This window comes from Archocentrus centrarchus, chromosome 21 (genome assembly GCF_007364275.1).
Source record: "Archocentrus centrarchus isolate MPI-CPG fArcCen1 chromosome 21, fArcCen1, whole genome shotgun sequence".
Taxonomy (NCBI): Eukaryota; Metazoa; Chordata; class Actinopteri; order Cichliformes; family Cichlidae; genus Archocentrus; species Archocentrus centrarchus.
The window spans coordinates 34,789,142-34,814,394 of NC_044366.1; the positions used below are offsets into that span (position 1 = coordinate 34,789,142).

The 25,253-nt window shown below is 42.9% G+C and overlaps 1 protein-coding gene across 3 annotated transcripts in view; it reads right to left on the minus strand.

Moving 5' to 3' along the window:
- The window catches only part of pikfyve (phosphoinositide kinase, FYVE finger containing), a 46,646-nt gene that overhangs the window by 19,235 nt on the left and 2,158 nt on the right, over positions 1–25,253 (minus strand). For 2 of the 3 annotated variants that reach the window (XM_030757776.1, XM_030757774.1), the window contains exons 2-17: positions 24,646–24,845; positions 20,162–20,317; positions 18,191–18,300; positions 17,298–17,469; positions 16,618–16,825; positions 14,969–14,995; positions 14,645–14,734; positions 13,631–13,787; positions 13,316–13,473; positions 5,573–5,684; positions 5,177–5,324; positions 4,363–4,527; positions 2,613–2,675; positions 2,405–2,534; positions 1,732–1,912; positions 1,526–1,600 (exon numbers count right to left, since the gene is read on the minus strand). In XM_030757776.1, the coding sequence (XP_030613636.1) occupies positions 1,526–1,600; positions 1,732–1,912; positions 2,405–2,534; positions 2,613–2,675; positions 4,363–4,527; positions 5,177–5,324; positions 5,573–5,684; positions 13,316–13,473; positions 13,631–13,787; positions 14,645–14,734; positions 14,969–14,995; positions 16,618–16,825; positions 17,298–17,469; positions 18,191–18,300; positions 20,162–20,317; positions 24,646–24,829 (2,136 nt within the window). In that variant the 5' untranslated portion in view covers positions 24,830–24,845. The remainder of the gene's footprint in view (positions 1–1,525; positions 1,601–1,731; positions 1,913–2,404; positions 2,535–2,612; positions 2,676–4,362; positions 4,528–5,176; positions 5,325–5,572; positions 5,685–13,315; positions 13,474–13,630; positions 13,788–14,644; positions 14,735–14,968; positions 14,996–16,617; positions 16,826–17,297; positions 17,470–18,190; positions 18,301–20,161; positions 20,318–24,645; positions 24,846–25,253) is intronic. The other variant, XM_030757775.1, reaches the window with a different exon arrangement.

Genomic DNA, 25,253 nt, shown 5'->3' on the forward strand with positions numbered 1-25,253 from the left:
GTTTGCTGCAGAAAGATTCCTCCCTGTCATACTGTGTCAGCAAAATCACTTCACGCAGCACTGTGAAAAATCTCTGCTGAAATGGTATATATGGCACTTTGTAGGGTTTAATATTTTTCCCGAAAATGACATGAATCAAATCCCGGGAAATGACGAGCCATTTCCCGGGAATCCCGGGAAAAGGTTTATTTATTTTTTTATTTTAATTAGGCCTTCTGTAGCCTGTGTCGGCCTTAACCTATTCTGATATTGTAGAGGTAGCTTTCCAGCTATGTCCTGTTATGCCCAGTAGGGGGTAACGTCGGCTTGATTAACGCAATAAAACCTACATCTCGGCATTCGAGTGCTCGAGCTATGCGGTGTTGTATCGTTCCTCAACACTCCCTTAACAAATATAATTCGAATATTCCTCCATTGTACATGGAATTATACCAAGATATTTTACAACTGCTGGTGCAAAACAATACGGTTCATCTCCACAGCATTGATAAAGGCTCAGCCACGCTGTCGTGGCGACATCTGTTGCGCTATATCTCCACCAGTGGAACGCTGTAATAGTCATTGAAAAGTTAACTACCGTACTACACTATAATATGGCATAACACAGGGCCTTGAGTAATGCACTACGACTTGGTCATTGCCATTCTGGCAACAGCAAATTTATAACACCGTGTCTGAGGGTTAAAGTAGGTTCGCTGTGAATCGTCTATTGAAAAACTGGCCAATCATTATAGCCTAAAAAATATACATTTTACTCAACTCCATTTTAAAAGCGAAATATGTTAAAGCAATCTATTTCATGATCATTTCTTCACCCATTAGGCCCGTATCCTAATTCATGATTGTTAGTAAGCGGCTGCAAACGAGGAAAAGAAACACTCGAAGTTAAACAGATATTTCTTTATTGTTCAGGGCAGGCATATTTTATAGGCTATATAATGCAATATAACAATATATAATAATATGAAATTATATAATACAAAATACCTTAGGGTAAACACATTGCCTACGATTTCAACAAATTAAAGAGGAAAAAAGTACAACTGTGTAATACCTCTATTAAAACGCTTGAGATGAAGGCTGAAGCCTTAAACGGAGGCTGAACGTGCCTGAAATGAAGAGTAATGCTTTTCGCATTAAACGAACCATTCTCTCAATATTTCCTTTAAATTTAACTTTCTGAAGCTTTCTTTTCTTTCTGAAAGTCAAATCGACGCGCGCGACTTTTTTCCCGGTTTCCCGTCTAACGTTTCCCGGGAAACGGGAAATTGTTCTGATCGCATTTCCCGGGAATCCCGGATCCCGGGATTAAACCCTAGCACTTTGTATAGTAAACAGTATGTTACTCGGAAAAACATGCAAATATACCATGAAAGAATAATGAACTCTCACACAAAGCCAAGTACAGCTCTGCCGTAAGACTGAAAATACTTAAAGCTGCTCAGAAGACTGCTGGTTACCTTCAGTATTTCAATGTTAAATATATTAAAAAGAAATCAGACTGGACAACTGCAGGTGATCCTACCTTCTTGTGTGCGATGTTTTTTGTGCACACAAAGCCATTTACGACTGTCGAGTCAAATTTCTTGCCTCCGGGAATCTGAACCACAAATGAAGATTCAGTTATAACGCTGAAACTCAACTGCTCACAGTGCTGACTCGTTTACACAGTTTATTAGAGTAAATATGCAAACAGCGACTTGTGACTACGGTCCGACTGAGACGTCCAACCTTCTTGATGTGGACCAGCTGGCGGATGTCCATGTCGTCATCGCAGTTGCGAATGTCGGGCCGCACCGTTTGGACGACCTGGCGGACCACGGGTACGACGATATCCCGCCAGGACAGAGACAGGGACTCACTGTAGAGCAGCTGCTGCAGCAGCGCCATCATGTGGCTGTGGTTGGCTGAACTAAACAGACAAGCAGGCGGTAAGACGAGGAAACGAACTCCCTCATGCAGAAAACTTTGCAATATATAATTTTGACTTTTTTTTTTTTTTTTTTTTAAATATTTGGGTTATATATATATTTTTTAAATTTAACTGACCTCAAATTTTTTATTTGAAAAATTCTTAATAATAAGGGGTGTTTTTTCTGAGGTGGGGGGGGTGTTATATTCTATTTTACTGAGCTATTAAACTTTGTTATTATTAGCTGTGTTTACTGTAATAAATAAATTATATCTGTTGTAATTTGGTACACTTGTGTTTTGTTTTTGTTTAGATATTAACGTGAGCAGTTGAGTTAAAATATATACAGATATATTACATGCAATTACACGGCACCATCCTACAGTGAATGGAAACTGGTAGCTGTTGTGCTTTTCTGATTTGCGGCCCTACTTTTGATCCTACTGCTCTATAATCACAGTGGACACAGACAGCAGTGTGATATCCACTCACAGCAGCCTCTCCATGGCCTTCTTCTCCCCGTTCTCCTCTCTGAGCTGATCCAAAGAGCTGTGGTGCCAACCCAGAGGAGTGAACAGCATCTCTTTAGCCTTTTCTTCCACGCGACGGTCGAACAGAGACTCTGTGGCAGAAACATTATGTTTGCTTAACTAGCCAGTGAGTTATTGATTAAATCAGTGAGGATCTGCAGAGCTCGTACCCTTGATGAAGGCATCAGTTATGACAATGTTGTTCTGTACGCCATCCTCGGACATGAGAAATTCTGCCAAGAAAAAGGAAAAGAACAGGGCATGATTTTTTTGGGGGGGTAGCTATTATTTACAGGTACTGTGGTGTATTTTTATCACTCTGACATCAGTATTTACTATCAATATTTTATACCATGTATTGTTACATATATCAATCACACACACACTGGATTAGTGATCACATTATATATTGTTTGTTACATATATTGTCACTCACACACTGGAACACTGCATGCGTTAGGTGAGTGGAAAAGACTGAGGCCTGCTCGGCCCAGGGCCTCGGTTTTTTTCCACTAGTAGAACTGCACTCATTCATATCAAGAGGTTTACCTTTGTACACTGTGCACTTCTGACACTGTATTGCCAGTATGAAGGTCAAGTAGCTGGGAGCTGTGTGTCCCGAAGTGGGGGTTGAAGTCCCACCTGAGCTACAGTAATAATGTAAGGGAGTAAATTTGTGTACTGAGATAAGACCGCCCTAAAATTGTTTCTAGTAATGTGAAAATATGGATAGAAGGGCAGGAGAGTGCTCCTGTGGGAGGTATTTTCACGTGGGAAAGTCGTTTGTTTTGACAGCCCCCAGAGAACAGTCATGGAGCCATTACATGAGGATCGAACTAGTATGGTTCATGGTGGATTGGGAGCATCCTTCTATGCCCACTGGCCCTGATAACAGCAGGGGGAGGTGTGAGTTTGGGCAATAAAAGGCAGTAGTAAAGTTGGGAGGGAGCGCTCTTTTTGCTCTTCCTCTATCACCTTTGCAACGGCTCCACGGCACTCACTCCCAGGAGGGCTTTTTGCTTTCTTGTACTTTAACTTTGTGCTTCAATAAATTCTGGCACCGAAACCTGCTCATCTCCAGCGAGTTTTTGGAGTCACTATCGAAGTGCACTTGTTTCCACTGGTCTTACCTCCGCCTGGTAAGAGGGGCAGCGAGAGAGAGCCGCACCACGACCCGACAGCACAAACTAAATGTGTAAACATTAAATTCTGAAAATAGGACTGTTGTAATGACTCACTCACTCACAAAGATAGGCAAGCAAACATGCCTCTGTGTGTGTGTGTGTGTGTGTGTGTGTGTGTAGCTCCACATACACACAGAGTGGAGCAGGCAGCAATATCTACCCATGGAAAATACTGGCAATAAGGACCCACTTTTAGCTATGATATGAAAACCACTAATCCAACTCGTCTGTACTCCACTTATACAGCAGCACGCCCATCAAGGCCGAAGTAGGCGGATTAATGGCTGTCAAAGAACGGTCAGCCATACAGAGATTTCTAGTAACATTTGTTATCACTAACAAAACCACGTCTGAGTGGAAATGTTAGCAGTTTGTCAAATTACTTCATCTGCTTAAAGTCATTTATGAGTACTAGTATGTATTATTAGAAATGTTGATAATGATGCAAATTCTTTAAAAGTGAGTAACTACAAAATAGCTTCAAGTAAAAGCAGCAAGTGAAATCTTGAGGTCACGTCAATCTACGTGAGGTTTTCGTATTTTTTTCTTCAATAAATAAATAAATGACAGGTGTGCTAAAACAGCACACAGAGGTTAATTAAGCCATACACAAATGTATGAGCGCTAACAACGACACCATGGAAAACAAATGGGAGCTATTACAGGGCAACAAACTTCTGACAATGTCATTGTGGACAAACATCCTCACCTATGGGACATCAGTGGGAACATTTACCTTTCTGCTCGGCAGCAGGAGGCACATGTGGATATTTGGACTGCTTCTTAACATGGAAATTCACATTGTTTTGCTCCATGTTCAGGTTTATGGAAGCAGCTGAGTCACTGTCCACCACAGAATGAGAACTGCTAACTGATGTCCTCTTGCTGGGGCTGGTGGAGTCTAAAAAACACACACATACGGACACAGAAACACGCAGACAAACAGATTTTAATGCTGATAAACTACATCAAGGTAAATATGCTGCAAAATGTGAGAATGTGCAGAAGAATCTGACCTTGCGTTTTGTAAAAATGTTCCATACATTTGTGTTTTAAAAATACTGAGTTACAGAAAAAACTAAATATGCAGTTTGATACACAAATGCACTGAAAACTGCATGCTCATAATTCAAATTCTACTCATATTTATTTTTTCCACCACTTAAAGCCACAATTCTGTGTTTACAACCTCTCAAATCAGTGAACACAGCTGCTCAGAGGCTCCCTCCTCTGGAGAGGGTGCATTTGAGTAGCTGGATTCACTGATTTGAGAGGCTGTAGTCACAAAGTAAAATTTGAATTACAACTTTGCAGCTCTCTATATTTGTGCATCAATCAACACATTTGTGAATATTTCTGCTCTGATTCTGTAAATTTAGAACATTTTTACAAGTGAAAATTTCAAAGTACAAGTTCAAATTATTCTCACGTTTTATTCTACAAGCTCTCACATTTTGCAACATGTTTACATTCATAAAACCACACCTTGTGCAAAAGTGCTTCAGTTGCAAAAATAAAACATTTTTTTTAAGTGTCACAGAGATACATACTGGGCATGGGGTACTCAGCCTCATCTGCAAGCTGCTCCGTGTCGCTGTCATCAAACTTGATGTCTTTGAACCAAGATGGCTCTGAATGTCCCTCAAGGGAGTTGACACTATCACTGTCTGGAGACGGGGTTTCTGAAAACTCTGTGCTCTAAAGTCCAAACAAAGTGACATCACAGTCTGCACATTAACCTTCGCTTCAGTGGTTAAACCTGCATCTGATATGATCCCCTTGAGTAATCTAGCATACCCCAGTGAATCAATATAACTGATGTGAAGAGTCGATATGGATTATAGCAAATGTAAAACAACTTAAACTGTATCCTAAAAGTTATTTCTGTAATTTGTCTCTTCCTCACTCTCTGCAGTGTTTACGTATCAGCAACAAGTGGCTCTCACCTGAAGGGGGCGGTAGAGAGCGTACTCATCCCTGAACAGCTGGTCGTGGTGTGTAACACAGTCGAGCCAGCGACCGTCCACTAAGGCCTGGCCTATTGCAATAGCCTGTGCCCTGCAACATGGAAAAACTTAAGGTTATGTATATAACCCCGGTTCTCTGAGTAGCATGAGTGAGTGTCTCACTATGGGAACGCCTCCTGCGTGACCTCATCAGAAGCTCAAATGTCATTACACCAGCCCTTACAGGCTGGCTCAGCGACGCTCATGTCAGGGAGGGGCCAGAGCCTCCCTATATAATAGGCCGACATAGCGTCAGATGTCATTCAAAACAAGCCCACCTCTTCCTCGCTTCCATTGCAAGGAGGGTGGTCTGGTGAGACACTCACTCATGCTACTCAGAGAACCGGGGTTATATACATAACCTTAAGTTCTCTTTCATAGCATTCGTTTCGTGTCTCACTATGGGAGAAATACTGACTCCCGGATTGCCAGACATGCCTGTTAAGAAGACAACTGTCCCCAATAGCACTTCACAGGGGCACAGCCCCCACTTAGGAAGAACCTGCACTGAGGACCGAATGCGCCAGGCTAGGTGCTGTAACATCTAGCTTGTAAAAGCTAGCAAATGTGTGAGGTGAAGTCCAGCACGCAGCTGCACACACCTCCTGAATGGAGACCCCCTTAAAGAGCGCCCATGAGGTTGCCAGACCTCTGGTGGAGTGTGCCCGCAACCCAGCAGGAGGCTGAAGATCCCTGCTGGCATAGGCCAGGGCGATTGCTCCTACTATCCAATGGGAAAGGCGCTGTTTAGACACTGGCCTCCCCCTATGTGGTTTAGCCCAAGACACAAACAGCTGGTCGCTTTGCCTAAAGTCCTGGGTTCTGTTCATATAAATCCGAAGAGCCCGGACTGGACACAGGGTATGCAGCCGCTCTTGCTCCTCAGAAGTGAAAGGTGGCGGATTAAAGGCAAGCAGTTCTATAGGGGAACACGTGCCCATAACCTTTGGAATAAAAGCGGGGTTAAGCCGCATACTGACCTTTGTATCACCTGGGGAGAACTGAATGCACGACTGGTTCACTGAAAGAGCATGCATCTCCCCCACACGCTTAGCCGAAGCTAAAGCGATCAGTAGAGCTGTCTTCAAGGACAGCAATTTTAACTCAACCTGTTCCAGGGGTTCAAACGGGGGACAGGAGAGTGCAGTTAACACTGTGGGAAGATCCCACAATGGAGCCAGTGGCTTGGATGTAGGCAACTTACGGCGTGCACCCTTCATGAAACGACGTAACAGGGGATGCTGACCTACCGTCTGCCCCTCAAAACCGATATGGCAAGCTGAAATGGCTGCCAAATACACCTTGATGGTGGAGAAGGCTTTACCCTTGTCAATCAGGGCCTGAAGAAATGACAGAATCACAGCCACAGAGCACTGAAAAGGGATGGCCTGTGATTCTAAGCACCAGTTTTCAAACACACGCCACTTATGCTCATACAGCGTCCTAGTAGATGATGCTCTAGCACACTGAATAGTGTCAATAACACTACGAGGGAGCCCGGCTGTGTTCAGGTTAAACCACTCACGGGCCAAGCCCACAGAGCTAACCTCTCCGGGTGGGGGTGGAATATTTCCCCCCGTGCCTGAGACAGCAGATCTCTGCGTAATGGCAATGGCCATGGTGGGCTGCACAGCAGCTGAAAGATCTCCGCTAGCCAGTGCTTTCCTGGCCAGCGTGGGGCTATCAGGATCACAGAGTGACCTCTCTCCCTCACTCTGGCCAGAGTTGGGGAAATGAGGGCCACTGGGGGAAAAGCATAAAGGAGGGTCCTTGGCCACTTGTGAGCCAGTGCATCCACCCCCAGTGGTGCTCTCTGATCGTGCAGGGAGAAAAACAGGGGGCACTGAGCATTCTCCGCTGATGCAAAAACGTCCACAGTCGCCTGACCGAACCGCATCCAGATCTGCTTCACCACCTCGGGGTGAAGTTTCCAGTCTGCATAGAGTGGACTGCCCCTGGATAAAAGATCTGCCCCAAAGTTCAGGATTCCTGGCACATGAGTTGCTCTCAGTGACAGCAGGTGGATGCTGCTCCAGACTATCAGTCTGTGTGCCAGTGTGTGTAACCTGGGGGACCTCAGGCCCCCTTGTCTGTTGATGTAGGCCACCACAGTGGAGTTGTCTGACCTCACTAAAACATGATGGCCTCTCAGCCACGGGAGAAAATGTTTTAGCGACAGATGAACTGCCAGCAATTCCAGACAGTTTATGTGGGTAGTGCGCATGTGAGGGCCCCACCTCCCATTCACTGCTCTCCCCTCGTGAGTGGCACCCCAGCCTACAAGGGAGGCATCTGTGGAGACCACCTTCCTGGTTAAAACTGTCCCCAGGATAACGCCTTGAGACAGGAAGCCTGGCTTCTTCCACTGGCGAAGAGCAAGTGAACAATCTGAAGAGACCCTCACGCGACAGTGGCCGTTGTAGTGGGGTTCCAGTCCCTGCGAGCCCACCCAACGCTGAAAACTTCTCATGTGCAGGCGTCCCAGTGGTATCGCCACTACAGCGGAAGCCATCAGGCCCAGCAGTCTCTGGCACTGTTTGAGGGTAACTGTGTTGCCTCTGCGAAACAGTGCAAGGGATGACTGAATGGTCACTATTCTCTCTGAGGTGAGAAACGCTCTCACCTGGAGGGAGTCTAGACTGAGCCCTATAAATGTTATGCATTGAGTTGGTCTCAATATGCTCTTTTCCACATTTATCTGGAAACCCAAACTCTCCAGATGGTGTATAAGAGCATCTGTGTGACAAACCACCTCCTGACAGGAGGGGGCTGCCACCAGCCAGTCGTCGATGTATGTGGCTACTCGAATGCCCCTTTCCCTGAGTGGGGTCACTGCTGCCTCGGTGCATTTTACAAAGACCCTTGGGCTCAGTGACAGGCCGAATGGCAGAACCACAAATTCGTATGCTATCCCCTGGAAAGCAAATCTTAGATACTTCCGGTGTGGGGGATATATGGGGATGTGGAAATAGGCATCCCTCAGGTCGATTGATGTGAACCAGTCGCCTGCTCTTACAAACCGCAGCAGCGAGGCGTGGGTCAGCATCCTGAACTTGTATTTTCTTAAGTGCTGATTTAGAGCACGGAGATCCAGAATGGCTCTCATCCCCTTCCCCCCCTTCTTTGGGACAAGGAAGTACCTTGAATAGAAACCGCTGTGGGCTTCCTTGGGGGGGACAACTCTTATAGCCCCTTTGTTTATTAAGGTGGCAATTTCCTCCAAGAGAAAACCGGCAGACTCGCCCTGGGCATGAGAGTAAATAATTCCTTTGAATTGTGGTGGAGCGACATTGAATTGAAGCCTGTAGCCCTTTTCTATTGTCCTCAACACCCATGCTGACTGAGTGCATGTGGCCCAGCTCTCCATGTGAAGAGACAGCGGGCTCACTGGCCACTTTGTCAGAGACGGTATATTGGCGCCCCCTTGTGGCTGGGGCGCGTAACATACGTCGCCCCGGTGGCCTGTCACCTCGCTCACCTTCGGTGAAGGTGGCGGGACCGTCTGACTTGTCACAGCCGTGGGAGTGCGAATCTCCACGGGCTGCGTTATGGCAGACAGTACTGATCTGTTTTTCAGCATGTTTATCTTTATTATTTTTTTTCAAGTGTTTTACAACACCTGACAGCGCCCTCGGCAAACTGCCTGGATGCGCATGTCGGGACTTTTTTAATACAGAATGCATGAGAGAAGTGTTTGTGCAACAACTTTGCAAACTTCGACGCTGTTTCTGCACGGTGGGTCCGGTGAGAGGAACGCCGACCCGAACACTGCACTCTGTGTGGAACATGTCCCATTGAACTTGCTCTGGAACGGAGCTGGGTGGGGGCAGAGCGGCCCAAAGGGACAAGCTGGGCTCGCTCTTCCCTAGAGGGGAGGCTGTCAGGCCGACCGCTTCTTTTTCCTCCCGGTCGCGGCAGCGGGGAGAGGAGGAGGAGCTGCTTGAGGTCTGGCCTGGGGAGACTGCTTCCTAGCCCATGGATTCTTGGGAGTCCCCGCAGCTTGGGGGGCTGCCTGCGCCTTAGGCACCTTAGGGATTCTAAAGCCGGGGGCCGGGTGAGACGCTGCCTGCGCGTATGACTGGCGTGGCGCCGCTGGGGTGGCGTGCTGAGCCCTCCTCGGCAGGCAGACTTTCAAAGCCTCATCATCTCTCTTTTTCTCCTCACATCTCTTCTGCATGGAGGTAACAGCTGCACCGAAGAGACCTTGAGGGACGACAGGTGTGTCGAGGAGCTCCTCTTTTTCCTTAGTCGTCAGGTTGGTAAGCCCAAGCCAGCGTGCCCGCTCCTGGAGAACCATGAGACCCATGGCTCTCCCAGTAGCCTGTATCGCTACTTTGTGGAGGCGGAGGACGTGGTCAGTTATAACACAGATTTCTTCCCACACAGTGGTATCTGGTTTAGCCGTCATGTCCTCTTCTAGCTCAGCTTGGTATGCCGTTAAGATGGAAGAGGCATTTAGGGCTCTCGCTGACAGAGCCGCTGCCTTGTAGCACTTATCCGTGAGGCTGGACTGGAAGCGGTCTGCCTTGGAGGGAAGGGACGGGGCCGACGAAGACAGGGAGGTCTTCGGGTGAAGATGGCTCGCTACCAACGGCTCCACTTGTGGCATCTGGCGGAGACCGAGGGATTCCATCCCCTCACAATCCAACAGGGAGCTTCCCACGATGGGGTGCTTCTCGCTGTATGGTTTTGCTTTCCATGTCACCGCTATCTCGTCGAGTAGCTCCGGTAACACAGGCAACATCTGCTTACCCGTCTTTTTCGCCTTAGGCAATTTCTTACCATCAAAACGCGATTTTACAACCTCGTTTTGCACGGCGGGCCACGGGATGTTGAGCCTAGCGGCTGCGCGCTTGCACATGTCCTGCATATCGAGATCCAGGGGAGACGGCGCCGCAGGTTTATCAACCTCGCCGGTAGCCGTGGGCTTCGCAGCCCAGCTGATGCTAGCCATGGAGTTGGAGTCTTCCTCCTCGTCGTCATCTGACAACAGGAGCTCCGAGTCGGCCGACTCGTCTCCACCCTCGTTAGCATCTTCTCCTAAGATGATCCCAGCAGCGGAGAAGCCCTCACATCCTTTGTCAGCCTCGAGCAACGGGAAAGCGGTGGCGATGGGCAGAGGGTCTGCCTCTGCCCAGCTGGGGCCAGGCGTTGCCGCCAGGTCCCCGGGCATTTCCATTTCTGCCTGCGGTGCAGCAGCCTCACCTAGCAAAGGGTCGCTGCCCGATAGATTAGCTTGGCGAGCTAACCTGCGGCGGAGCAGTTTGCGTGGAAAGGCCGCACAGTGGATACAGTCGTGAGTAGACGTTAGGGCAGCCTGAGCGTGGGATAATCCCAGGCATGCCGCACACACAGGGTGTGTATCCCAGGAAGAAATCTTGTTGCCGCAAGGACAAAATTTCCCAACTTCGTTTGGGTTGTTAGTCGTAGCCATGGTTAGCTAGAGGACTATGAACGCTAGCGAGCCTGACACCTGATTGAAGTGCGGAGAATATTGCTATTCCTCGGCTAGCGTGAGGAGAAAAGTAGTTCTACTTCTCTACAGGTATTGCTACCTAATGTGAGAAAACCGCTAGCGCCAATGGATATTGCTACCAAAGGGTGAAGCTAGTGGTACTTTATTAGCAAAGTGTTGCTACTTTGCTTTGGGATAGTATTGCTACTTCCCAGGGTGAAAGTATTGCTACTGAACACCGGCACTAGCTACAGGACAGTATTGCTACTGCTTGCAAACTAGCGAACAACTGAAAAGTTGGGAACAAAGCGCCCGGTGACCGAGTTGTGCACTCGAATCTGTGGACAGTTTAGCTTAGCACCCAATAGCACAGTTGTCAACAGGCTTCTGTGAGAAGCGAGAAGAGGTTTTTGAATGACATCTGACGCTATGTCGGCCTATTATATAGGGAGGCTCTGGCCCCTCCCTGACATGAGCGTCGCTGAGCCAGCCTGTAAGGGCTGGTGTAATGACATTTGAGCTTCTGATGAGGTCACGCAGGAGGCGTTCCCATAGTGAGACACGAAACGAATGCTATGAAAGAGAACCCCAGTATACACATGACCGAGAGCAGCTATTAACATGTTAAAACATTTTTATTGAAACGATCAGGGGAAAGTCATTTATCAAACTATTATAAACTTTTAGAAGCACTCCTAATCATGTGCATGCATATGCCAAAGGCCTCTCCAATGATCTATATGAATATACACTTAATGCAATCAGTGTAATTGTTAAAGTGGTAGCAATACAGTAGTGAGTGCTTGAATTGAAGTCACTCAAGACTACCGTGATCTAGATGACTGAGAACCTTCGCAGACATGATACCAATACAGATGCTGCTAAATAAAGAAACAGAGTGCTTAGGCTCATTTCTGTGCAAAAATCATTAAAGACTCAGACAGCATCCTGAAACAAATCCAGTCAGGAGAGAATTTTAAGCAGGTGATGATGATGATGATCTTTCTGTGGCAGCAACTGACTCCCATTTTGGAGTCCAGCAGGGTGCACAATGATGTTCGTGCACACCAGTGCTGTGTGGTTCTGGGTTTTGACGACATTACCAGAGTAAATAAAATAATCGTGTCACAGTTCTGTGAATGTGTAGTTAATTTGTTAGATCATTTTTTTGGTTTGCCTCTGTACACCACCACAGTAGATTTTAAATCAAACAAGATGTGACTGAATTGCAGACTTTCAGCTTTCATTTAAGGCCTTTAACGATAATTTTGCATTAACTGTTTATGAACTGAAGCCATTTTTATTCACAGTGCCCCATTTTCAGAGGCTCAAAAGTAATTGGACAAACTAACATGATTTTAAAAATAAAGATTGTTTTTGATGATTGGATGAAAATCCTTTGCAGACTGCTTGTTGATCTTCTAGGCCTTTTGGTATTGCTGAGCTGGCCAGTGCGTTTATTCTTTTTATCAATTTACCAAATTGTTGATTTAGCAAGTGCTAAAATGTTTCACTCCTACATTTTTAAATCTCTCTAATAGGGTTTTTTTTTCAGCCTAGTGTTGGCCTCACATTTAAAATGACAGTAAATGATAAATGTGCTGGTACTTCTATAGTGCTTTTCTACTCCAGCTGAGCACTCAAAGCACTTTATACAACATGTTTGCATTCACACATTTACACACATTCATACTCTGACGGGCGCCTCAAAGAGTATCTTGGGGTTCAGTATCTTGCCCAAGGATACTTTGGCATGCAGCCCAGAGCAGCCAGGAATCAAACCACCAACCTTCCAATTAGTAGATGACCTGCTCTACCTCCTGAGCCACAGCCACCCCAAAAAAACTATAAAATGCAAATTCAACACTTTGAATCAACTTCAGCTATTTATGGCTAACATATGATGCATTTGTTAAAAACAATAAACAACAATAACTGTTTGATTTAAAATCTACTGTAGTGGTGTAGAGACACAACTAAAGGTTGTGTCTTTGTCCAACAAATTATGAACCCAACTGTAGAAAATGAGCTATACAACATAACCACCAAACAATAAAATAAAATCAGTGACCGGTGATACTTGTCCTCCTTCAGCAGCAGGTATTCAAGTGGCCAACAAGAGTGTTTTTGGCTTTTTATATCTCTAGCTAGATGTTTAATGGACATGAAAGTGCTACCATCCTCTAACTCTACACCAGAAGAATTGTTGTTCTCCAGTGTGATGGTACCTGGTGGAGATGGTCCCATTCCTCAGCAGCCAGTTGACAAGCTCCTTTCCCACAATGCAGTTTGGGTAAGTTCTGAGCCAGTATCTGTGGTCCTGAAACTCCATCCCTGTGGTGTTATGGCAAATTTTCTTCCACAGGTCCTTCAGCTGAGAGGAATCCTAGAAGATATATAGTATTGGTTGGCATCATTTAGACTGAGTTCCATTAAAGAGGAACCATCAGGGGATCAGGGTGGGTAATATGATGACAAAAAAGTTACAAAAAGAACCAAAGGAAGAGATGAAATCAGTGGAAAGGAAAAGAAAAAGCAGCCACCAGCAGGATCTTCCTCTCCTCCTCACTGTGGTCCAGCTTGGTGCCGCTCTTGGTCCCTGACATGGATCGACTGGTAGGAGGGCTGACTGAGCTGTCGTAGGAAGGCACCATGGAGGATACAGTGCGATCCAGCGTCAGGTTGGTCACACTGGCAGACCTGAGAGAAACAGGGACTGTTCACATTTCTGGCTTCTGGTTATTTAACCCTTTAGAGATATTGTGACCCAAGGTCTTGGGCTACAAGTTTTAAGAAGCCAAAACAATAAACAAACAAACTGCTCTAGATCTGAATTTAGTTTGTGACCATCTAAAACAGGGGTGGGCAATTAATTTTCCCAATGATATCAATCAATGATATCTCTTTATAAACTGCTACCGGTAAGACGTTATAATTAGGCCCTAACTGTGGCCCCTTAGGAAAATTAATTGCCCAGCCCTAATCTAAAAGGATACAAATTCAAACAATAAAGGCTATGCTAAAAATGACTTGCATTTATGTTACAGGCTGAAAGAATACAAAGCAATGAAATAAAAAAGTGGCCATGACTTCAGAGCATAACTTTGTTGATTTTCTATATTTGCTTTACAGTTGTGACTAACAGACAAAAAGCTAGATTCCTCCTGATGCTCCTTTGTGCCAAAGCGCTCCATCAGACTTCTCAAAAATCTGATTTTATGCTTAACCAAAACCAAAACTTCAGCTCACATTTCAACAGAGGCCAAACAGGGAAAATGGATAAAAAAAAACCCATTTCACTTTATACAATTTCAACCACACTATGCCATCATCTGTCGGCTCAAAACAAGCAACAAAATAAATAAATAATAACATGTGGGCTAACAAAAACAGCGTGCCACAGTTTTAGCTTGACGCTGATAATAAAATGAAAAAGTCCAGGGACCCAGCAGTTAGCACAGAAAACACACCAAAGTTCTTCCTCAGCTGTACTGACGGAGTTTGGACCACACTTACATAATGTCATTTGTACAAACAAACAAAAAGCAGCAACTGACCTCTTCCTCACAGGGGATTTTCCTATGTCTTCCTGCAGTGTTGTCAGCCTTGAAGTGAGGCCGCTGTTCTGAGGGTCCTGGTGAATCATGCTGACAACACACAAACTTGGAATTAGAGTTTTTCTGCAGTCATTCTTACACTTCCTTTCTGTTCTCCAGCCAGATTTATGATCAGTGGATTTGAGAATGCAGAAGACTAGTTTATTCATAGAGCTAGAAAGCATTAGCCTTTACTTACAGACTGCTAAAGCTGAGACACATGTGAACAACAACAACAAAAAAAACAAAGAAAAAAAAAAGAATAAAACAAACAGCAAGACTCACTTCTTTCTCATCCCAATAGGAGTTTTTCTATGCCAGAAGAGAGAGAGAGAGGAAAGAGAGTGTCTTTGAGGGAAGTTGACAGAGGATAAAGCAGGGGAGCACACCAATTTAAAACTGCAACCAAACAAGAACAAGTTGTAAAATGCACGAGTGGTTGGACAAGGTTTCAAACAGTGACGTCTTTGAAGACTTATTTTAAAATTTGTCTGATCATTTCAGTGAGTGGGAATGAAATCTTAAAAAAAAGGATCATCAACAATTTAAAAAATGTGCTTCCAGTAAAGTTCCGATTTGTCGTGTTTTAAGCAGATCCTTAAATAATTAGATCTGCTCAGCAAGTCACATGCTGCAAAATAAATGATTAAGGCTTAAATTGTTCTTATGTGTCCTAATTTATGGCTCTTCCAGATTCACAGTAAACTTGCCTTTATTAAAGACTGGACTAGAACGATATTATTCAACACATGCAATATGATTCAGCTTGATAGGTCTTAACAAGCACAGAGTACAGAACATACAAACTGCATACTGAAGCAGAAAATCCAGCCAGGAAAAGATGCACAGACATCAAACAGCATGATTTCATTAAGAGATGAATCCTCCATGACCAAAGCTAGTGGACAGAAGAAGTATGATGGCTGGAGGTATAGGTGAGGAGGAATGACACTTGGGTTGCAGTCAAAAAATAAAAATTCTCTTTCTCTATATGGATTCTTGATCTTATACTCAAGTGTTTACTGTGGCAGTAAACATTCACAAGCAATTCAGCGCCTCTTATTACCTCTGTTAGGAGTGTACACTGGAAATAATGTCATCCACTGATTGAAAATGACTCGCTATCAGACCATTTATGAAAACAAATTATCAACATAACTGATGCATGATGCAGATCTTCATGTAATTTACTACTGTTTTTCATCTTGTACCAGAACTTGCTAATATGCAGATATGTTTTCAAATTTCAACAACTGCACGAGCCCACTGGTAACCTATGAATATGGTAGTACTTTACAAAAATATGCTTATTAATATTGTTATTCCTTGTGTGAAGCACTTTGTAACATGGGTTTAGAAAAGTGCTCCATAAATTAAGACAATTAGTGATATCAAAATAATTAAAGTGAAGGCTATAACTCAGTAAGTTATGTTATTGTGTATGGTCTCAGTTTAGGCATGGAGTTTTTAATATTATCATCTATAAAACTGGCCTCAGAGATGCTGAAAGCCTTAATAAAACAAAATTCCATCTTCTGGAAATTTCAGTTTCACCACAGCAAACAAACACCAACAATAGCTACCGTCACATGATTAAGCAGCCTTGTGAAAGTGCAGTCAGGTTCTCTTCTTCTTAGTCCTTTACCTCATTAAGTTTTCCATCCAAGTCAGACAGATGTGATCAGGGAAAGATGGGAGGAAATGTTTTTGACTCTTTGACTGTAACTTTGAATTCAGAGCTGACAGTGAAGGCATCATGCAGGAAGCCTGTATTCTGACTGCATCTGTTCAAACTCAACTGGAAATCTTTAAAGCACTAAGATTTAAATGTATGTCAGGTCTGACATAAAGTATATTACAAGCTCCATTTCATCTGGCTGGATAAATTAAAATTTCTCTGATATGATTTGTCACCAAGTGTGCATTTGTGTCACCTCTGCCACGTCAGGTCCTCCTCAAGGAAGATGTTCCTGCTGGACTTGCGCCCGCCTACAGGCGTCCGTGGTTCGTTGGGCTCCAGCACACACACAGAGGAGGGAGAGTCAGACAAGACGCTGAGATCCTCACCGATGGAGCCTGAGTCAGCTGAGTGAGTGTAGTTTAATGCTAATTTACGGCAGTATGTACACGCCCGCAGATCTCCTGGTGACACAGAGAGGGAGTCCAAGACAGTGTAAAGGGGGAAGTAAGAAATAAAAGAAGGGATGGACTGATTCAAAATTCTGGGCAATACCAATACCAACGTTTAAAATATCAATACGATACCAGTGATTTATTGGATTGTTTATTTTCTTTTTTCTTTCTTTTGTGTCATGAAAATCTTGGACGCAGAAGTGTTGGACATAGACATCAGTAAATGTCAACAGGATGTAGGTGACATCAGTCATCCATAAACTGAAGAGTAACGTGTGACCGACATTTGGGTGAAACCAAGTATTGCAAATGTTATAACTTTATTCTGACACAAAAAATTACACCCACTCAGTTTTTGCCAATAAATGTAGGATAATGTTAAATGAGCGGTGGATTACGCTAGCTGCACCTAACAATGCAATAATAAAGAAAGAAAAAAAAACTAACTCTACGTTTACATTAAGTCATATCTGCACCCTACCTGTGTAACCCATGAACTTTCCGGGGATCTCCTGGTTGCAGCAGCGGCTGCAGAAGATCTGCCCACACAGTCTGCAGTGATGTCTGCGGCGGAAGGTGGTAAACTTCTCGTTGCAGTCATAGCACTCCTTACACTGGCTATCTGGCATCCAGTACTGCTTCAGATCGCTGTCCTGAAGGAATGCAACATCACAGCAAGCTGCTTTTATCCACAGAGATGTATATGGGTGGGCCAGATAGCCTCCTAATTATATCACGGTATTCCAAAAAGAAAAAAACTGTGATAACAATGTTTTTGAGGATATAGGAAAAAATCATTTTTTTATTGATGCTTGCAGACAGCAGTATTTTTAAGTACAAGTAAAGGAAGGGCATTTTCCATCCTTCTTTTCTAATGAGTTACTGTCATTCCTGATGCACTTCCAAATTCTAATCTACTGAAACAAGCTGCCAGCAGCATTACAGTGCAATAGTGACACAGCATATACATATACAGCATACGTCAAATGCAAACACAAAAGAAGCCTAGGGAGTTTTTTCTAAGGAAAATTTAAGTTAAAGTACAAAATAACGGCTCAACACTGTAGTTTAACAATAACTTAAGTAACCTAACCTTGTAACTCTTCAGGAGCTGCCCTAGGGAAGTATTGAATGGCTTGGGGCAATGCTTTCAATGTGACTAAGTAATATACACAACTTTATCTATAAAGTATAATAAATACTTATAATAAAAACTATATTTATTTTATTACAAGTAAAAACTATTTATAGCATTATTTATTTTAGAAAACAGCCTCAGTTCACTTTTAGTGTGAACCTTTGCACAGGACTGTACATTCATGCATTTCTTAGAGAAGACATGCCAAATTAAATACAGAGGAGTTTGTGTCTTACCTGGCTCTTTCCCTCCATGATCTCCTTCAGCCTCTTCAGTGCAGTGCGAACTTGCACAGCAGTGCGAGGGTCATGACTGCTTAGAGATGCATCTGACTTCCTGCTTCCCTCTAAAATCATGGAAGCACACAAACAAACAAAACAAGTGAACACAATAAAAAGCTCACTTTTAAATATATGTCTGCATTGTCAAAGATTCCTCTTTAAAATGTATAAATTAAATCGGAATCAATACTGCGTTAACTCCTCTTAGGTAAAAAGCTAAGTGAGAGACATTTGACAATGCACCTTATGAAGAACTACCTTAAAAGTCCAAATGTGACATGATAACCCAAAAATAAATCAATAAACAAAAATAAGTGGACAAAAACCAAAAGCATGATTAATAGAAATGTTAGCTTTATAATTATTCATGGAAAATACCATTCCAATTATTAGTACCTGAGTGGCAAACCAAAGACTAAAGGAAGCGCTTCGTAAGAGGCAAATCTCACACACACTCGCATGCACTCACACACACACAAGCTATCCTTTCAGACCAAGCTGCTACAGTCGAACTAAAAGCATCTTTAGTAAAACCACACAGTGCAGGAGAGCCCTCACCTGGCCAATCCACTGAAATCAGAAAAGACATAAGAATGGATGTTACAGCCCTTATGTGCACTCATTCCAGAACATCATTTGTTTGTGTTTCCTCTTTCCAACAAACACGCTGGCTGTGTCCCAAATCACTCACTTCCATTAACCATTTTATAGTACTGTCTGAATGTACAGTAAGTATTAATATGGTGCTCTGAAAGTATCCCATAATGCCTTCCAAGTATTGTACAACCAATGGTCACAACCCAAGGATTGTATACCATCGTGCAACATGATAAAGAACTTTATTTAACAAGTAAATATTCTAATCATAATATGTACTTATCACAAAAATACATGTTGGTATTTATTGGTGACTTAATTATAAAAAGACTCGAGTCCTGTCAAAAAGTGTTTTTTAAACACTTTGAATGTGAATGATTTCGAACACAACCAGTAAATCAAATGCTCGCAGAATTTCTTTTACCTGATCAACTCGTGTTCACACGTAACAATGACATATTCACATCTGACCGTTTTGATTCAAAACAGAAAGTCTGGAATAAAACACTATTAAAAAAAACAAACAGAAGGTGGCGCTCTTCTTTGACAAAGATATTTTTGGTCAGAAGTGGTTGTTTCCCCCCCCCAAAAAAGGCGATTGGACTTCTTTCAATTTCTTTGATGATGTTATCCAAAGAGGCTTCTTCAGTTCTAAAACCAAAAGGTGGAGAGTCCCAGGTATTTAAACCCTCTGCACCTGAAGGATGAAGGTCACTTGAATAACTGATTTGCTGACATTTGAATGTGTTTTGGTTGGCATGTGTCAAACTTACTGTGTTAACTAGTGCTCTTTACAGACAAATAACACAGAAGGACAGATCCTAAACCAAATAAATAAATCAGGGAGACTGTTTGCCAAGGACAATCTCCATATTTTTGAAATTACAAATATAGTAAGATTTCTTTTCGACAGAAACTGATGTGAAGACAGCTGACTTTAGGACTTATTTGCAGCTCTTAAAAAGGCCTTAAAGGTGTAATATAATCTCAGGAGAAAAAAAAGTTTTCAGTGAAGATATCTGCATGATTTCACAGAAAAAAGCAACAACTTCAAATGACTAATTTGTAAAGCATAAAAAAGACAGTCGAGTTTAAGAATAGCATAAAATGAATGCACAGGAAAAAGTCCAGCTGTTGTGGACGCCTGGTTTTAGATTCTATATAAAATACAAGACATCAAGTGTTCAGATTTTCTGCAACACCGCCTATCTTCAAAGCACGCCCGGGTCTGCACAAGACAATCACAAACCTGCTTCCTATTCAGGACAATTTTATCCATTTGAAGATCCAGTCTCAAATATCAGCAAATGTACAGTGTTTGACTTTTACCTGAGGCCGTGGAGGTGCGTCTGAAGTGATCAGGATGCTGCTTTCGGTGCACACTTGAGTGGGAGGGACTGGAGGACCAGCTCCTCCTCTCTGACTGAGGAGAAGGGGACGGTATGTCCGGCTTGTCTGAGACTGTCAAGGGAGGCCGACCCTCGTCTGAACACACACCCAAAACACAGTGAATACCTTAGTTAAATGGTTTGCAGTTAAAGTACAGTCAATGTTTAAGAGTCTCTACTTCCAAGAGCAGTATTCATATTAATGTGACGGTAAAGGACTGTTAAATGCAGGGTTGCCCAAAATTATTAATTAATAAATAATAATAATAATTTCATTATGAATTAACTGGTATTATTGATATGTAAATTTGTTATTATAAAAATGCAAGTTTCTTTTTCCAAGTTCAGTCTATAGATTGGGATTTCCAAGCAATATAAATTAAAACACAGAAAAACATTAAATGTTCATATTTTTGCTCAAAAATGACAATTAGTAATTTCAAAAAATAGAAGGTAAATATTTCTGTTTATTAAAGGTGGGATTACATCATCGTGAGTGGAAACCACCAACCTGAACGTGAGTTTTATTTATTTTTCCATTTTGTTACAACAAAAAAACAGAAACTTGTATCAGAGAGGTTTATAGATGCTAATAAAATGATGCCTTTCCTGACACAATCCCAAAGGGATTCGTGTCTCCTCCCAGGACTGAACCAGGGATCTTTCACATGCCAGCTAAATGATGGTTATACTATGGAACCACTAGCAATTTCTGTTTTTAACAAACTGTTTCAAAAAAACAGTTAGATGGACATCCATGAAATTTTGCATATAGATTCATATTCCCCGGAAGATGAATACTACATGGACTCTGATGGTCTTTTCTTCAGGACCTCCGAGCGGTTTATGTTAGGTTTGTGTTGTGCTGATAGCCCTCAAATGTTGCGCAGATATTCTTGTTTCCCAGAGAATGAATTCCATAGACTCTGATGATCTCTTGGCTTTTGCCAAAATGATGTTTGACTTTGTTTTTAATGAAATGAAAATTTTAAGATCTCCTGACTGTCCCTTTAGTGCCTCCTAAAGGTTTGTATTTAGTTGTTAATTAAAGGTCTGAACAGCTGTTGCATGAATGGAACATCTTCAAATATTGATGTCCCTCTCTTTTTAAAAATTGCCACCTTATTCACGATGGGACCTTTATTTCATTTGAAGAACTTATTTCAAAATATGAAATTAGCAATAGCAAATTTCTTGAATATCATCAACTGAGGTCCATCATACAGGCAAGGTTTAATTTAAATAATCTAAAATTATAAATCCCTGTATTGGTAACAGAATTTCTAAATTTTTATACCCCTAAATTACTATGAAAAATATATGTTATTATTAAAAATTAATGACTCAATATCCTTTCCAACTGCAAAATGGGAGCGAAATCTTTCCATCAGCCCAGAGGAAAACTTCTGGACACAGATATGTTTAAACACTTTCAAAATGACTAAAAGTCCAAATTTAAAACTTACACAATACAAAACTCTCCATAAAATACATTATACAGGGCACAGAATGTTCCAAATGGGCCTCAGAGACACAAATATATGCACCCACTGTTCAGGCAACCATACTGAAAACTATATGCATGCAGTTTGGTCTTGTACACCTGTTCAGAGGTTCTGGCAGAGGATATGTGAGGAATTATCCACATGTTTTAATTGCGATATCCCAACATCACCAAAACTGTGCATTCTAGGTGATTTAAGTGAATTAAACATGGAAACAAATATGTCACACATAGTTCTTACTACCTTATGCATCGCTAAGAAAACTATCCTCATGAATTGGAAATCAAAAAATGATTTATGCATTACTCACTATAAGAATCTACTTTTAGACCACATTAGTTTGGAAAGAATGTCTGCCACCTCTAAAAACCAACTGGCAAAATTTGAATCTCTCTGGTCCCCACTGATCAGCTCCATCGCATGATGGGGGTGACGAGCTGTGGTCTAGTTTCACGGCGCACCCGGTAGGTGGCTGGGGGTGGGCCGGGGGGCCTGGGTGTCTGATGGCTCTGGCCTGGAGGCGGTGGCTACCGTTTTGTGGTTTCTGTGTCCGGGCCCTGGTTGTTGGTGGTGGGGACTTGGATGGTGCTCTTATGGTCGTGGGGTGTGGGGCTCGGGGTCCCGTGGTGGCGGTGCTGGCCCCGTCCGGGTGGCCGGCTTCCTCTGTGGGGGCCGGGGTGCGGGGGTCGGGGCCCTGGTGCCCGGGGTTGTCCGTTTCCTGGCTGGGCCCCTCCCTGCGCTGGAGGGGTCTGTGCCCCCTTGGGCGCACCGCCGTGTGGGGTGGGTTGGCTGTGTCGGGGTGTCTGGCTGGCATTCCGGGATTCTGGGTGCCCTCCCCCATGGGGTGGTGGGGCGCTCAGGTGAGGGAGCAGCAGTTGCCCCACACGGGGCCGGTTGGTTCTGACTCAGGACCACTGTGTGCGTGTGTGTGTATGTGTGAGTATGTGTGTGGGGGTGTGTGTCTGTGTGTGCGTGCGTGCGTGTGTGTGCGTGCGTGTGTATGTGTGCGTACGTGCGTGTGTGTGTGTGTGCGATATGAGAAAAAAAAAAAAAATAAATAAATAAATAATTAGCCCCCCCCCAGCATTACACAACTTTTTTCAGTTGTTACCCTTTTACATATGTTGCTGGCAACTAATTGAAAATTAGCAACTATTTTATAAAAGAAAGATTAAAATTTCTCAGTCACATTTGATATTTTGGCTTATTTTCATAGAAATACAGGTTTCGGAGGATCATCACTGCATTTGTTTTTTATTTAGATTTCATAAACCGTTCGAATTCAAATGAACCACAGCACTATTTTAGTCATAAATTCCACTGTGAGCTATGAGATTTAGGGGACCAGACTTTTCTGGCTGAGTATTTAATTCCTGACTCGTGTGGCTCACTGGGTCCTGGCTCCACTTCTGAGAGGCTTCTGTCACATGACCTCACTAGACTTAGGCTAATCACCTCGGCTTTCTGTACACGATTATAAAATAGTGGGCAGATTCAGACATACTGTAAGGTTTCATTTCCATTACAGAGTTATCACACTGTGTTTACAGTAGTAGTAAATATCATATATTCTCTGTAGAAAGTTATTAATTAATGAGTTGTCTCATAATAAGCTCTGCCCTCTGATGTAACTTCATTCAGTTTTATAGGACAGTGTTCACAGTCACATTTCTCTAACTTTCAAACATTAAAGAAATTAAAGTCAGTACAAGGTTTACCTTTTTAACCAACTCCAGTGAAATTCATGTGATTGACTTTATTTATGTTCCCTGGAAATCATACATTTATATTGACTAAATTAAAGTTTTTTAAAACTAGCTGATTAGTTCAAATGAGAACAAAGTTGGTAATCAGAATGTTTTCCAAGTGTCCTTAAGCCAGCTGGAAAACTTCTGCATTTATTTTACAGGTTATTACAGATGCAAAGTTAATAATAATGACTTAATCAGCCTTAGAAAGCATAAGTTTTATTATTTTATAACTTCAATTTCCTTGTTTTTATAGCTACAACTTCTGGCTTTTGTGTCTGTCAAACTAGAAATACTGTGTCCACCTTAATATTTAAACTTGTTGGTTTGTTTTGGACAAAGACACCGTTTTTGTGGTTTTGCCTCTGTACACCACCACAAATTTTACAAGAACTGTTTAAGAAGTCCACCCAATTTAATCCACAATCCCCATTTTCAGAGGCTCAAACTTGGGACACTTGACTAACAAACAGCTTCGTGGTCACATGAGGCCTGCTCCCCTGGTATCTCATGACAAATGAATCAGACGTAACATCTGAAGTTGATTCAAAGTTTTAAATTTGCATTTTATAGCTTTTCAATAATTTTAATGTCATTTTAAATATGAGGCCCAAAGTTAGTTAGTGCAAGTGAGGGAGGCTACAAACCCAAATAAACCAGTCAGACAGTAAAAGGCCTGAAAGAGCACAGAAGACTAAAGTGCATGATGGCAGAATTATTTCCATGGTTAAGAAAAACAGCTTCAAGTCCAGAAGACTCTTGAGGAGCCAGATGCGTCACTGTCAGAGTCTACAATCATGAGCTGCCTTCATGAATGGAAATCCAGAGGAATTACAACAAGGTGCAAAACTCTGATTACAAGGTTAACCTGTACTAGAATGATAAGAAGAGAAACGCATGGAGGAGGAGAGAAACAACTCATGACCCAAAGCATGCCACACCATCTAACATGGTGGAGGTAATGTCATGGCATGGACATGTGTGGCTGCCAGTGGAATTGGATCACTAGTGTTTCTTGATGATGTGACTGATGATAGAAGCAGCAGCAATGATTATGAAGTGTGCAGGGCACTGTATGTATGTATTTATATACATTTCATATGACAGACATAGAGCCAGTGTACGGGGTATGATGGGGTAGGGGAGGCGGCGAGCAATATGCATTTGCTTACCTTTGTTGTTGAATCGAAACAGGTTGACGAAGGAGCTGTACGCAGAGCGGAGCGGAGGTTCATCCTGCTCTGGAGTCAGTGGTTTGAAGTGGGTCAGGTGGGAGGGACTGGTGGGTGAGATGCCAGCCGGCTCCACACTCCAGTCCGTTGAAGATGAGGACGAGGACTTGTCATCGGTAGCCATGGTAATGCTACTCCTGCTATAGAGGGAAAAACATATGCACCTTAAGAATGTACATGCAAGCAAGGACATTTTATCAGACATTTAGCTTAGTCAGTCTAGAGTCAGTTGCTAGAAACTAATCTGCAAATATATCAGTCATCAATATCAGTAACTACTGCCTATTTTAACTCCCAAGATCCATGCACCCATCCTGTCTAAAAATAACTTTTAAATGATATGTTCTGTCAGCAATTAAAGAGGATCTATTATGCATATTTCTCGCTCTAAATTATTTTCCACTAGAACAGTTTTGCATGTGTCACAGTTCAAAATAATCCTTATGGCTTATACAGTGAGCGTTGGCACAGCCCCTCAGTCAATCCACTGTGTGAAACAAGCTGTTTAAGTTTCTCTCCCCTTAAGATACATTCCTCTAACTGGTTAC